We start from the raw sequence: 16230 nt of genomic DNA, 5'->3' as shown, positions 1-16230 counted from the left end.
TGCTTGCTATATTTATGGACTCCAGATTCAGACTTAATCTAGACGGATTAAACAATTGAAATAAAATACATGCATGCATTAACGTTTTATTGATGCGTTAGTGAATAGAACAGTTTTTGTATTCACGAAAAATAGTATGCAAATATATTAGTTTTCGAAATTTATAATATTTATTTTATAGCCAAGTGGATTTTCGTACGTAGGTGATCAGTGATGGCTAATAAAATAAAGAACGTGATTATCGTTCGTCAGTAATAATTCAGATGCTCTGGGCGTGCATTCGCGCGCGATTTACTTTCCGCATAGGAATACCAGGTGTGGGATTACACGTGTTTTAAAAGAACGATCCTCCAACACGCACCAAGACAAAAGACGCCGAAAAGACGATAAATAGGCAGGGTTTCGGTGTGTTTATTCAAATTCGGTTCGACACGCGGAAAACAGGCATGCACATTGTGCATGAGAGACACGCGAGACTTGCGTGCACGTGATGCAATACGTACGCGTGTTCATCAGCTAAGTGCTCCCGGTGCTGTGAACCGGCGTACGATTTGTTTTAGCAAATGAAGAGGAAATGGACTCCGTCAAATTCGCTTAATTTCGGCGCTGGCCGTACCTTCAAGCTATGCACGCACTTAAGGCTATTATTGCTGCATTTCACGTGCGCTTGCGTATCATTAATCCATGCATTTATCATTGGCCGAACGACTTGCGCTTATAAAGTAGACGATCCGATTTTTTTTTGTAAAATTACTAACTTATTTACTGAAAATTTTATTAAATAATAATAAAATAATAACAAATAATATTAAATATTAAATAATAATAAATAAATTATAATAAATAATTTATTAGTAAACTAGATAATAAAAATAACTGTGTAAAAATAAATTTATACTTGCTCACTGAAATTGACGCAATTATTTTTCTTCTTTTTCTTTTATACAAATATCATTACATCACACTGATCTTTGAAATTATATTTATACCGAATGTTATTACCATCAAATTGATCTTTGCATCAGGCTTGAAACTTTTTTATCGATTCCCTTGGTTAATGCAAATAATGTCGTTGCACATAACGGACGCGTAGCGTTGAGTAAGTTGGCAACCGGCTAATGAATTCTTAGCGTCTACGCGCACGGCTTTCAAGCATTCCCGGACACGCGAGCTCTTCGTGGGGGTTAATTTAATACGCGTAGATCGCCTGCAGGTATCCGCCCTGGCCTCCTTCGTCTCCACCCTCGGTCAGACCGCGAGACCGACGCCACACTGTGCATAATGCTCCGTTATACCCTCCCAGCCCTTCGCTCGTCCGCTCACCCTTGCGATCGCGCACAGGTCGCACGGAGGGGGTGGAAAGAGTTATATCCACGATCTTCCATCAGCGCACCACGGTAATGAGAACACGACGATCATTGAAATAATACACCGTGGCGAAACGAGATATGCCACCTTACTCGCGAACGTGCCCTATTGTGCACCGAGCGAAACGTCGACATTTCCTTCTGCGGTAATACGGAGGTGATATAAACGTGGCTGAATGGGGGTGGCGTCGCCGGAAAAGCGTAATTCTAATATTCGCGATACACAGGTACACGTACACTGTTCAATGACGTTGACATTAAGTTGAAATGCGTTTGGGTGGATGAGCGTAGTATTATCGATCGTGATAAATTTAATTAATCGCAATCAAAGACTCTTGATTAAAATTAGAGCGGCTCTTTCTTGAAGAGACTCAAGCAGCATCAAGGAACTAGAATTATCTGATATCGGAAATTAATAAAGACTTTTTTTCTTTAACAAATTGCATTAGATTTTTGTAAAATTCATTAAGTGTGCAGGCGCAGAGTTCCAAGTCGCCGTTCCGTGGCAAACGTATTATCCTTCCGGATTTCCATCCACCGCAGAAAATTCCGAAGCGTGGGGCGAAATCTGATAACGGTTGTCTCTCCCGAGGCTTTAAGAGCGTCTAAGATGTTCTCCCGCTATCGAGTTCGAGTTTATACGATCGTCGGGCAGACTGTCGTCCTTCACATCGGCGCGGCTGTGTGGGTGCGGGGGCGTTGAGAACCTCGTTAGATCGATCGGCGGAGTAGCGCGACGTCCAATTACCGTAATTCTCTTATCGAGTACCTTCCTCGGCGGCTCACCGCGAAGTGGAGGAACTCGGAAAATGGCCTCTGAATAAATCAGCCCCTAGCTGCGCCGAACTTCCCGATTCCGACTTCGTGATCGCGTGTAGAGTTGACGCTGGAGCGGGGGTGGGACCGGGGGTGGATTGGCATAAACTTTGGAGCTGATTGTCCGTGACGGACTCATCCGGCCGATTTTACGGCCATGTAACGTATATCTCGCTTTACTGCCGCGATGTTACCGGTGTTTATCGTGAATTTCACTTGCACGTCGCAGAACTCGTTACGATATGTTCCGGGAATACGTTATTACGATGAGACGTGGCCATTGGGCCATGAATGTTCCTCGGCGGTATGCTCTTCCGTAGAATTTTCTTAAATTAACGATCTCATCGTTCTGCGGTGCGGGCCGCGGTTGACTATCAACCGATCGTTATCGGAGGGTCACGATATCACGCGCTTTCGTCGAACTCGTTCGTTTCTGATTTGTTTGCCACTTATGACGAAAATAGCGATTCATGTCGTAAATGAGACACGAGCCGGTTTCGTGTCTAATTCAAGCTTGAAACTGTGCAAAAATTGATTGTTGAGTAAATATTGAGAGTTTGAACGATCGATTAAAGTAATTGCACGAAAATGACAATGGCACAGCGAGTTCGTATAATACAAGCGAAGATCTCAGTTTTACGCGCGGCCTAAATTAAAACGTATTTCACTTTACGCGTGTAATAGAGGACGTGTGCGTTAAACAACTACCATTGGGCACGGAAATATCGGCCCTGCTGCGCAGTAACGTTTTATCTCGCGTCGATCCCAGCGAAATCATCGAGCCTCAAATTTTCGAGGATTTCAAGCGCCCACGCGGTGCGAGCGGATCGGGCGATTCGAATCGGAAGCGTTCCACCACAAAGTTGCGCGAATACGCGACAGGATCGTGGCTACTGCTCGGGTGTGGTCGGGTTGCGAGGGGGAGTGCACAGTTCGGTAACCTAACCCATATCGAGGGGTGGAATGGGGAGGGTGGCACGGCGCGAACCACCCTCGCATTCGTCCATCGCGTCCGTACTAATCTGTGGTCCAGTCGTAAACCGTTTAATTCCGCACCGTGATAAACCGCGCCCGCCGTTTATTGCCTGTGCCACCCCGCCGCTGCCGCCGTTGACCCCCTCGAAAAACCCACCCTCTACCACCGAAGAGGATCGTAGCGAGTCTCTACGTTCATGTACGACGAGTTCATCCGGGCGAGCGTAATTAATAGATATTATTTATTGGCGTTTATGGTCATCATTGCGGACAGCGGTCGGATAGCGAATCGATAGATCAAAATCAGACGACCGAAGATAATAAACGGCTTTGATTTTTGGAAGGTAAATTTTCGACGGACATGTAATGATTTTCTGCAGTCTTTATCGGATACGCGCGAGTCAGATCTCACGTTTGATCCTTTCACGCGACGAAGGTGGAGAAGAAAGAGGCCGCGGTGAATGGAGTTTCAGAGGGGAAATTTTCATACCGCCTTTTAATCCTCTTTGCGTTTCGCGGTGACCAAAAGAGCTTTGCCGTTTTTAACTACAACGTGAGGGAGGATCAAAGAACGAAGATCGGTCAACGCTCGCTGGAACGGAGTGTATTTAATTGCCCTTTTTCAGCGTTTGCCCCATGCCGCATTTTCAGGTTATTTGATACGCTCGCGAAAAGGTATATCTCCGTCATAAATATTTTTTCAAAACGAACGGTACATTTATTTTTTTGCAACTTATTTCTTGATACTTATCTAATTTATATCTGAAATTTCGATCTTTGGAATGAAGTCTAGCGAACCACTTGCGTATCGAATTAAACTTCGCATTCGATTCGCGATTTATGCCCGTTTCCATTCAGGTACGGCTATTTAATGCCGTCGGAGACATCTATCAATTTAATTGGGCAATGTTAATTCCGCCGACGATGGCCTATAAACCGTGGGTGTATTGCTAACGAGACGCAGCACGGGGTAGTTCGGTTTCCCTGGGTCCAGCCGCGATCGCATATATATTGCATATCCCGAGCGAGCTGCGAGACGAAGAGAGAAAGAGAGAAAGAGAAGATCGAGACTACTGGCTACTGTTAATCAGTTTAGAGTTTATGTCCCTCCATAAACCCGGGCGGCCCCCGTCTAGCTATCATTAATAAAACCCCCGTTGATAACTCGAAAAGTCGCGAGATACACCGGGCTGGTAACACCGCCGTCGAGGACGACGTCGTAGTCGCGATCGTCCCCGTGGTCGTGATCTGCGCACGACACAGACCTCTGTGCACGTGGAACTCGTTATGCGCCGACGGGAGAAGATTTACTGTCGCGATCCGTATCGCTCTCCTCTCGGGGTATAACAGCTTTTTCATTCCGATGCCGACGCTCTTAATCCAGCATTCTGGATAATCACCGGGCACATTGACAGCCACGCGAGTTTTTCGCACTGCCGTCCAAATCTTGCGATCTTAATGCAAATTTAACTCGACGAGAAGGGACCACTGCGTATAAAAAGAGAGATAAATCCAAACTTATCTGCGCGTTTCCATTTTATTATATATACAAGATGATTAAAACAAAAATATAGTATAGATTTACGTGAGAGATGGTACAATGACAATATTAGATTAAAATATTTGCGGTTCTAACTTGGATGCGATTTTACTTTTATGCGTAGTTTACGTTTGATTTCCGTTGTATATTGTTATGCGCTCGTATTTCAATTATATTTTCGTTTTTTTTTCTGGGCTATTTTATTGCGAATTATTTGATATTGCGGTGCGTAACGACCGAGTATATGGAAAAAAGTCAAACTCTTCAAATAGCAGCGTATGATAACCGACTACGATATCGCGATCGCTCCCACACATTTTACGGGATTAAAGCTCAGGCGTGTCGTCGTTTGCGTGCATGCGTGTGGCTGACTGATACATTTCGAGTTTTAACGATGATCCGGGCAATAACTTCGGGCTTAACCATGGCGTGAGTTGTGGCTTTCGCTCGATCACCAATCATTGTTTATGTCTCTGGTAATTAACTAATGTTCTTCTCTATGCAAATTATGTGCCGTTTCGCGTTTCCGTTCGATGTATCGATTCATCGCTGATACGAAATGAATCGTTAATATCGAGGGCATTTCTGATACGGTAGGAAACGTTCAACTATATTTATAAATACATTAACGTTATGGTTTTCTGTTTTCAAATTTCCACAAATAGTTTTCGAAAGATTGATTAAAAGTTTGATGGATTTTAGTAGACTTTTCATAGAAAGCATTTTTTTGTCAATTTACACGAATAAATTTTACTAACGACTTTATTTGCTTAGTTATAAAATATCGCGCATAATCACGGTCCTTATCTGTTTGAGACGTGGTTGCAGCACAATTCAACACAATCAATTCGATGTTGCAACATAAGCATCCCTTAACTCGCGTACTGTGTATTTTCACGGTCCTTTCTCCTAGCATAGGCGTTTCTTTTTATGAGCGTCTTCGTGGCGTCATGAGGCAACGGCAGCAATGATGTATAGTAATTATTACGATCGAGAGGCTATGGAAGGAAGAGAACGCTGAACATCGTATAGCGAAGTTTGCGCGTAAAGGCGGGAATGCGATAAGATCGAATGCGTGTCCCTATGGGCACCCTCCTGTCCACGCGTGAGACACGCATGCCTTACGGTGCGTGCTGCGTGTCCGTTCGAGCGGTGCCGATCCTCTTTGCTTCGGATATATGAGAACGGTTGCGTGCACGCAGACTGACCTTCGCAACAGCGCGAACGACAGTGTTTCTCAAGAGCTCTGATTGTTGCGTTAAAAATAAGTAGACATTAAGTCGTTTGGAATTCGAGAACGCATTAAGTGTTCCAAAAGAGTATTTGCAAATCAAATTTACTTTTCGCGTAAGTAACGTTGTGCAAGCAAGAACTAGTCTGAAGCTATTTCTAAACCCATAAATTTATATTTGAGAAACGCTGCATAAGGGCGTCGAAGAGCCCCGAGGCTACTCGTTCAAATTGCGCCACTTTCAATTAGGTTCGAGGGCGAATCATCGAGATAACGACTGTCATTCGTGCTGGTTTACTTCGAAGCCACTGTTAATTCTATGACTATTCGTAATTTCGCTCGATGTTTTACAAAATCGCAAAAAGTTCCGTACCCTTTTCATCTATCGGAACGATTCACGTTTTGCTGGTATTTGATAGTGATACACATTTTGTTTAATTGGTACTTATTTCTTTAAAGAAACATTTACACATTTCTGAAAAATTTATTGATGTAAAAAGTATTAATTATTTTAAAATATTATAAAATATTATAAGATATTCTAGAATATTCGTAGAATATTCTTAATGTCTATGAATCTTATATCGTCAGGCAAAGTTGCTAATACTTATTCTCGATTAATTGCACTCGATATTTCAAACAAGATGCATGCTACGATGACACTCACTATGATGCACCGACATAAAGTTGCTCGTGTGGTATAGGTGTAGAGCACATGGCTAACAGCCGTGATCCATTAGCCGTAGGAGAAGGTAATATGGCATTAGCACGCGCGAAAGGGCGTGCTGACCTATCCCACTGACGGAGGTTGTACGTTCGAACGAAAGGGGAAAAGGTAATGGGTGGAGGCGCTGGCCCTTCCTCGCGTCATCGTTGGCACAGTTAATTACCGTGGAATATGATTTCACGGAACGAAGACGCCCGAGCCAGGAGCGCGCGTTTGCACACTTATCGTAGACCATATAATCGGCAGTTCCACATATATAAAACCCGCTGGGACGATTATGTTTAGTAGCTCGGCGTAATTATCTTGTATCGCTAGGAACTAGGCGCGTTCATCGTAGACACCAACATTGCCATCGATTCGGTCGTGACGGCTAGTGCTATTGCACGAAGGATTATATGTTTTATTATAATTAAACTCTTGGAATTATATACTCAATCTCATAAAACGTCAAAACTTTAAGGTGAGAGTTATTAATCCTTTCTCTTCTCGTGGCATCATTAATTACGTCTGACGGAATAATATAACTCGTTCGTCATACTTGTCTAAGTACGAGTGAGGAAAACTAAACGGACCTTGTTGGCATTGTTAATGCAATTTCGGCACACGGAACTGCGAGAAATTCGTTTTTCCATGGATCTTGAATTGGAGCAAAGTATTCAAGATATTCTATGTTCACTGCAGATTCATGTGTTTATTAACGATTATATCAACTCTTTTCAAACATTAGCGATGATTAGCGATGCGCAGTACGACATTGTGCGAATCATGCAAATAACATTTTTCTTAAGTAAAATTTAACATTATAAATATGTTCATTTTATATAAAATTTGCTTTCAAACATTGTAATTTTCTTATTAATTTTATGTTAAATTATCTATATAATATTGATATCGTTGTTTCATATTCGCATTATGTTAAATTAACGCAAAAATTTGAATAAATCGTTTGGGACATGTGAAATGTGTTGAATACAAATTTTTTTGCTGTGTAGAAGATATATGTAGAATCTCTATAAAATATCGGTTGATCTCTCACGATTATTTGTCAGCGATTTTTACACTCGCGTGCAGACACGTATGAAGGAAAACGGGACACGGACTGAAAACTTTTATGACTTTTAATCAAACGAACGGTCGGGTCGGGTGCCGTGATGCGAGTTCATTTGTGCTAATGAAATCAGTGTTATCTCTTCCCGTGGCTCGTATTGCCCCAACTGCTATTTTGCGCAGAACTGTATTATAAACCGTAATAACTGTTGTCCAAGTGTTTCAAAGACTCATAAGTCGATAAGAGAGACGAAGAGAGAAAGAGAAAGAAGAGAAACTATATTTGTGTGTCTCTTTAGTAAGTTATTATATTTAGTAATAATATAATGGAATATTCAATTAATATATTGTATTTTTTAACAATATATTTTAAGTTAAAAACTTACTCAATATTTTTTAATTATTTGTAATACATAAACAATAATTTTTATGTTATATAAGGATAAATGTCATCAAGATTTATTGAATATGAATAAACCTTGCAAGAAATATTGTTTTAATCTTGCCAGATGAATTAATTAACTTTTTTTTATCGTTTTATAACTCTATAAACAAATTACTGTTAGTGAAAAAATTTTTATTCAGGGAAGATATGCAGCGATAGAATTCTATTCTTGCGAGAATAATATATATTTTTATGTAAATATCATGAATGTTACCACATGAACAGCTCAAACCTGTACTTTCCGTTTGCTCGTCTATGTGAGAACAGTTTAATTAATACTTGATTCAGACGATGCAATTTATGAGACACCAGAGACGTTTGTATTATCCAGCCCTTCAGCTATTTAGTCGCTGATAAATTGCGTCTCGCAGAATTTCATGGATAAATAAATAACTAAATATTAAGCGTTCTATACGTATTAATATCATTGCATATTATGTTAGATTTTCCGACATTTGTGCGTTTTGTATCCATAATTGAACGCGAAAACTATAAAGCTTCTATAAAGGAAGAATTATAAAGGAAATTTATGATATTGCTGGAAGAAGCAGCTCGACAGTTCTCGTCATATTGCTTCTGTTTATCTAATATTATATTAATATACTGTATATCAAAAACATTTGACGATCGCCGTAATGTCACAACTCATTTACAATTCATGCATAAAAGTCAGTTAATGATTGAGCGATTTCGCAATATCGTGACTAGAATTTGACAAACGGAAAAAATAACTTAATAGTTTTCCCCTTGTGCTTATATAATATTATAATATATTTCATATCGGAAAACTTTGATGATATCTCCATAATGCACAACTCATTTACGATACAGCGTACAGTCAATTAATGGTTGAACGATTTCACAACATTGTATCGTGGCTATAATTTGGCAAATGGAGATAGCATAATATCTTGCGCGACAAATGTTATCCTGGTAATCAAGTGGAGTACCTTCCACAGCAAATATTTCAAGGTTTCACGTTCGGTCACTATTTTGTGCGCGACGTCCGTTCGTGCGTGCCGTGCCATGTAGTATTTATCACGCGTTCCCTTCTCTTCGTCAGTTTCACAGACAATGCTTTCATTATCAGACTTGCCTTCTACCATCTGTGAAACGAAGTGCTTCGACTTTTAAATGATGATTAGTGTTATTCCGCGTGAGAGCATTTCAAATTAAACACCGACGCAGCTGAGCTTTGGAACCTGTGACGTCGAAACTTTTGCAACCCATAAGAGAAGAGACACAACGAGGCATTTTATTGTTGCTTTCATGCGGTATCGTATTCGAATAATTAAAACACGATATAAAGTGAAATATATATTCCAAAAGTAATTTAAATCGCCAGAGTAATTTAACATTAAGAAACTCGTTAATCCGATCAAGCTGGCAACTTTATTCACAAAAATTTTCACACATTTGAACAATATCGAGATTTCACTGGAGCTGTAGGAAACACGTCAGCATTCCACCGAAACCAGCAAACATTTGAATTAGGTGTTTGTCAGAATTGTGTCATAAATAACAGGCAAGTTCTCAATATCTCTCTGTAGGTTTATAGATTTAGAATCTCTTTTGATGAAAATTATCTCTGTAATCTCTCTTTTTGTATTGTGATATTTGTGATGCAGAATGTTAACATTTGCCCAATTAAAATTATGGTTATTAGATGTTCTATGTTTGCTAATCACAGAATGGTTACCTTCTGTCATGTTCAGACAGTAAGTTTTTAGTGACCACACTATATTTTTAGTATTGTTTGATTATAAACCGATTGATTTATGTATGATGTTTTTTAGAATGTGACGTTTGTTTTCACTTGAAAAAGACCATAATCATGGTTGAAACGTTGTAAAAATTTTTTGTGAATAAAGTTGCCAGCTTGGTCGGACTAACGAATTTCTTAATGAAATATATATGTAAATATTTTATTTATATGTACATACATATGTATTTCAATGTAGTGGCACAAGTCAAATCGGTTATCTTATTGTGACAAATTAAACGTTATCGTATTCCGAAAAAGATATGTCATAAAAAAGGATAAAATGTATTTTATTAAAAATATGAGTCTTTTTTAAATCGGGAGTTACATGTTTGGCATATTTCGAAGACGTGATAGCGCGATACTTTCATTAAGGAAATTCACAACAGGATATTTTATTTTCTTCGGTATATTCCATCTGTTTTATATCTTTAGCGTTTGAGGCTGCGTTACATCGCATGATTTGCAGCTATTATTGTGCTATTTATGGAACATTTTGAAACCGAAAACGAAAAAATCTACGCGAGACGAGGATGCAATATATTTCTCTTGCATCGATGAATTAAAAACCGTCCTTATGGGCTGTAGTTTTCCCACAGAAAATAGCCCGTATAAAAGACATCCCGGTAATAATAGGTTACCGTCAGGACTCGCTTCTCTAGCCACGTCTATTCAACCTGTCATTCGCGTTTTGCGGTCGCTATTGTGATTTGCAATGGTAACCCTTCGCACATCCTGTCTATTGTCGCGAAAACGCTCGCTCGCGCTCCTATACCGTTTCTTTCTTTCCTGTGTGTTCTCTATTTTCCTCGTTCCTTCGCACTTGTTCTGAAATTCTTTATCTGTCTTCTCGATCCAATGAGTATTTCCTTCCTTCTAATACAAATCATTTTGCACAATGATAAAACGCTGCATATGTAAACATTTAATTCAAAAGTTCATTCAATGCAATTTATTATTAGAAATATATGAAGTCTTGCGAAATATTTTAAAGTAATCTTTACTTGTGCCCTTGGAAAGTAACGTGTCGCAGGTGCGCAATACGCGATGGGAGTGAACCGTGCAAGTGATAGTTATCCCAGGTCAGTTTTGTGGTCGTTTAGTAATCGGGACGGAACAAATTATCGGTAGCAATTATCAAGACCTTTGCGACGGTTTTACATTGTGTAGAAGGCAACATATGGTTGATAACGTGCTATTTTGTGTGCAACTTGCTTAAATACCGTGAAACTCTTTTATCGTTCGCGACGAAGGCAGGAAGAGGTACGACCGTTTCTATTCCTTCACTGCTTTCTTCGTGCGGATGTCTGATTGCAGGTTCCGTAATACGTAGATTGTACTTCCTTTTTTAGTTAGTCAGAAACTGCTCGATTTTCGTTTGGCCGTTTCTTTCGCAGGTAACGTACAATATTGTTTCTTGTCAGGAGAAATAGTGTCATAGTAATAATGTAATAGCGTTTTTAATTTAACTGAAATATTAGTTAAATTAAATGGCAATTAGTCCAATTAGCTGAAAATCAATCAATCGATCGTGCAAAGATGTAAATCGTTTTTGGATGCTGTCTAATGAGTAATAATTGTATTGTCAATCGTGTCGCGTTTGCACAAAAGCGATGGGTACAGGGGGAACACGTTGACTGAATAATTTGAGATGCCGTTACGCACACGTGTATTAGAGTCTCGACAGTCCGGAAAGTGGTTAAGCATTAAAGCCGAAATTCCTAGCTAACTGTATCGGGACGACGGTATACGGTAACGTCGACGACGCCTCGAGGCGATGCAGTTGCAGGCGAACTGCAGCGAGATAGGCGAACGTCATAGGCCGTCCCTGGGGTGCAACTATGCCTTTGGCTTTGATGTTACCCCCGGTTACGTCACGTGATCGTCCGCTATATCGCAGTTAATGGCCGGGGCCGCACAGGAACGCGGCATTATCGAAGGGAGTTTAAAGGGACTCAGGGAGAGGGTGGATAAAGGGCAGGGTGGCAGGGTAGCCACGGGTACATCCGGCGAGGCGGAAGTCCCGGACAGGTTCCGGATGCTTCGTGGCGCCTACGGCCAGCGAGACACACTCGCGCTGCATCCTCGCTGGTGCATTGCGAAATGCAATTATCCGCGACGAATCAACCGTTCGCGTTTGCGAACGACGCCGTCACGGCTCCGAATAGCATTTCTATTCTCAACGTAAATGTTAAGCTTTTTGGAACAGCACACTGGTTTTGTAGAATCTAAAAGTATAATTTCTAACTTATTGGATATATATTGAAAAAAGTTTTCAAAAGAATTTAATTTATATCTTGGTTTTAAAGATTTTTATAAAATAAATCATGATTCGAGTGATAAACGCACAAAAATATTCAAATGAGAAACATATTGTATAAACATTATCGATATAGAATGCGATCTATGTATTCAGCGTTATAAATATTTTAAAATATTTTCTTTTTATTTGAAAGAAGAAAAAGAATAGAAAATGTTTTGAAGCATTTATAGCGTTAAGTGGAGCGCATTCATATTTTGATAAAATTATTAAATATAACACTACAAAACTTAATAATTATCTGTTTTCCATGAGAAAGATTAAAAATAACATTTGCATTTTATTTCAATTACAAATTATGAAGTTTTAATATTAATACGATTAATAAAGAGCAATGTTTAATAAGAAATTCTCATCTGTTTTTCATTAATATTCATTGGCTCGTAACCTTCCTACTGAATACATATTCAGTAATCATTACATAATGATCATGGTTTTAAAAAGGCTGGATCTCGCCGTCAGTTCGTAGTTATATTCGTACAAACGTGAGAAGCACACTTGTTAGAGCAGAACCATGGTTTACGAAAATGAACCAGGAGTGTTAGGAGAATCACTCCAGAACTCGAGTCATTACATTTTGCAAGAAACTGGTAAGTTTGTATACAGAAGACTTTTGCATCACACATCTTTCAACTTAAAAAATTTTTAAAGAAGGATGCACTGAAGGGAATCCTTTATTTCCTTTTAACATGAAATTTGTCTGTGTTGTGTAGAGTTCATGGATCCGCGAACGATCAAATGGATATTGATATCTTCACCAATGCCAGTGACTTGTATAGTGCTCGTTTATCTATATATTATTTATCTTGCTGGACCAAAGTTTATGAAAAACAGGCAACCATATTCGTTGAAAATGTTTATACAGTGCTATAATGTTCTCCAAGTTATCTTAAATTTCTGGTTGGTGTTTAACGGCGTAAGACGTGGTAATCCGTTCAAAGCCGTGTGGAGATATTATGATTCCTTCGATACGGTATTCGGTCACAATGCTGAAGAAGTACGTCAAATTTAAATTGATAAAAATAAAGAACTGTTTAGATTCAAATTAGTGCATTAAATTACTTTTGTTAAGCATGTTTTACTTTTATTATTAATATTGTAACAAACAAGTAATTCTTTATGATATGATATATACAACAGTGAAATTTGTGAATTTGAATAACGTCATAAAAATTAATAATTAATATATTCATTGCCAAGCGCATGTTAGCTGATTTTTCGTTCACGTTAACTGGATTATTAAAATTCATCATAATATAAGTCTATATAATTATTCGTAAATGTTTAATGAATAAAAATATTAGATTGTTTAGAACTTTGTCCATTAAGCTTTTCTATTATTATTAAAAAGTCATTATCTTGCAAGCGCGTATTGTAACATTATTCATGTGTTAACACATTTATGGTCGGTGATCCTCATGACATAAAACAAAGTTCAATGCCGGTGATCACTATGGCAGTAAATGTGTGTCAAGATAAGAATAGGTGTTAAAAACATGATCTTTTGTTCCAGTTACTTGGGATCGTATGGTGGGCACTAATGCTTAAGATATTTGATTTTGCTGAAACTATAATGTTTGTATTGAGGAAAAAATATCAGCAAGTATCAGGCTTACATGTGTATCATCATATTTCTACGGTTCTTTATGTTTGGATATTCTTGAGATACTTGATTCATGGGCATATAATTTTTATGCTTATGCTCAATTGTACTGTGCACGTAATACTGTACTCGTATTACTTCTTGAGCGCTTGTGGACCCAAGATGCAACAAAGAATTTCTCCGTTTAAGAAATGGATCACTATTATTCAAATGGTAAGTAAAGATTCCAGTTTCTTATATTATATTATTATATTTTTCGGTACCATTAAATATTGTTTAATTATTGTTCCTTTTAACAGGTACAACTTGTGTTTATAACGCTTTGTGGTGTGCCGGGCCTAAAAATTGATTGTGATAAGAAAGGAAAATATTTAGGTATCATAACTATTTTTAACGGCATAGCAAACATTTCGTTTTTCTGGAACTTTTACAGAAAAACTTATAAAAAATCTAAAACTACTTGATTATAACGTAAATTTCAAGAACATATGAAAGAAATATAAAACATAGTATTATTTTATTGTATTTTTTTCGATTAATGCACAATTTCGATTAATACTTATCTCATATTTATCTATATCTTATTATACAATAAAATGTAAAAGTCACAGTTTAATAATTCAAATATATAATGAAGACAATAAAACAAACTTCATGGTTATGTAATAACCACAGGATGCCTTGAAATTTTTGATGGTCATAACTGAAATGTCAAGTTTCATAACGCAATCACTCAAGAGATGATGTTGCAAGAAAAATTTTTAAAAAATCAGCACCAGAGTCTGTATACAGACCGTGCATGTCTTCAAATACGATTTCACTCGGATAGATAGTGATATCTCACGAATGCGTCTTAAGTGCTAATTTCAGGGGCGTTACATTTCCCACGTTTGACACGGTGAATCCTCGGGAGATTCCGCGCGTCCACGTCGACGTCTACGCGCGCGGCGGCGTACATAATTCTGGATTTAGTGTCGCGTTAGGCCGTCTGAGTTTGAGGATCGTAGTCCCCTGAGCGGCGCGAGATACCGCAGCGACCGGCCGTGCGGCGTGATTTGTGGACGTCAATACGGGGAGGGTTATGCGTGACGTATCTCCACCGATCATAATTACATCCTGTTACTAGAGATCCCAAGCGCCAGTAGTTCCTCCTGCCTCCTTCCTTCCTTCCTATCGTCCTTCCTCCTCCGTCCGCTCGTACTCGCATCGCTCGGTCCGTCCCTCTGATCATACCTCTCTCCGCGATGACAACCCCCAGGATTTCCTGATTTACCGATCTCCGAAGGAACAGCTTAATCTTTCGTCGCATTATTTCGTCGCGAAGCTTACTTTTGCCAGGGTTTCACTCGAGATTTCATCTTGCCTGATACTCTTGATTGTAAGTCAATTTCTGAGTAACTATATGTAACACAGAGATCACTTGGGATAAAGATAGAAAGGTAAAGAATAAAGGTAATTTATTGAATCAAATATACTGAGAAAATATACAAAGATAGCTTCCGAATAGATTGCCTCATGTACATAGATAAATATCCTCATCGTATTTTTATTACCCGGATCACTTTTTCAGTTTTCTCCTTATGACAATGATATACGACACATTTAAACGGATGCAGTTTAATTTCCATCAGTGGAGACTACCAGTTACTTGTTCCGAATGTATTTCGACACTTCCCAAGATTCTCCTTTCAATGTTCTTTGAGACGGAAGTCATAATCTTACGAGCTGACAGGTAATAGCCAAACGTCATTGTCGCCACCCTTCGCCCTGCAAACGCAGCTATTGTGCTGGCTTTTTATTTTTCTTACTGTCGCGTTAATAGGGACAACATTGTCAGTAAATCACACGTAGACCTGTGAACCTAGATCGCGACTTTGGGCGAGGCTATTAGTATAAATACGGTTATAATGCAGACCGTAGGGGTTGAAAAGGGTATAAACAGCTAGTAAATCAAGACCTGCGACCCTCCGGCGGCAGGGGTCTGCCACCGACTCGAAATCAGGGCGAACGTTTAGTGTTCACAGACTGAATCCTTTCTGATCGGCCGTGTTTGTTAATCTGCTGTTCTTACGTGTTTATGTTTCTGCATTAATATTAAACAAGACGTAAAAGAAAAACATTTAATATATTCTTATAAGAAAAAGTAATATATGCGTATTTATATAATTACACACGCATATGCGGAATTACACAATGACGACAGTCAACCAGAAGGATCACAGGTAGGTTGACGTCACGAAACGTAACTCGTGCGTGAGTCTCTCACGTGTAACGTCATGTCCACTCGCGAGAACGAACCTCCGCCGAATTAATCCGCCATTAATATCCGCGCGCCGGGACGGAAGAGCCGGTCGAGTGTGTAAAGCTTCTCTAAACAAGCGGTTCTAACAAATGGCG

General features: G+C 39.1%; 1 protein-coding gene across 1 annotated transcript; it reads left to right on the top strand.

Moving 5' to 3' along the window:
- The first annotated feature begins 12679 nt into the window (after positions 1 to 12679).
- On the top strand, positions 12680 to 14508 carry LOC105282540 (elongation of very long chain fatty acids protein AAEL008004). Its single transcript, XM_011344568.3, has 4 exons — positions 12680 to 12820; positions 12944 to 13227; positions 13744 to 14046; positions 14133 to 14508. The coding sequence occupies exons 1-4, from the start codon at positions 12745 to 12747 to the stop codon at positions 14295 to 14297; spliced, it is 828 nt and encodes a 275-aa protein (XP_011342870.1). The 5' UTR covers positions 12680 to 12744; the 3' UTR covers positions 14298 to 14508.
- The last annotated feature ends 1722 nt before the right edge of the window (positions 14509 to 16230 follow it).

The sequence above is a fragment of the Ooceraea biroi genome, chromosome 4, assembly GCF_003672135.1.
Source record: "Ooceraea biroi isolate clonal line C1 chromosome 4, Obir_v5.4, whole genome shotgun sequence".
NCBI classification, from domain to species: domain Eukaryota; kingdom Metazoa; phylum Arthropoda; class Insecta; order Hymenoptera; family Formicidae; genus Ooceraea; species Ooceraea biroi.
This window is presented reverse-complemented; position numbering and strand designations above follow the sequence as displayed.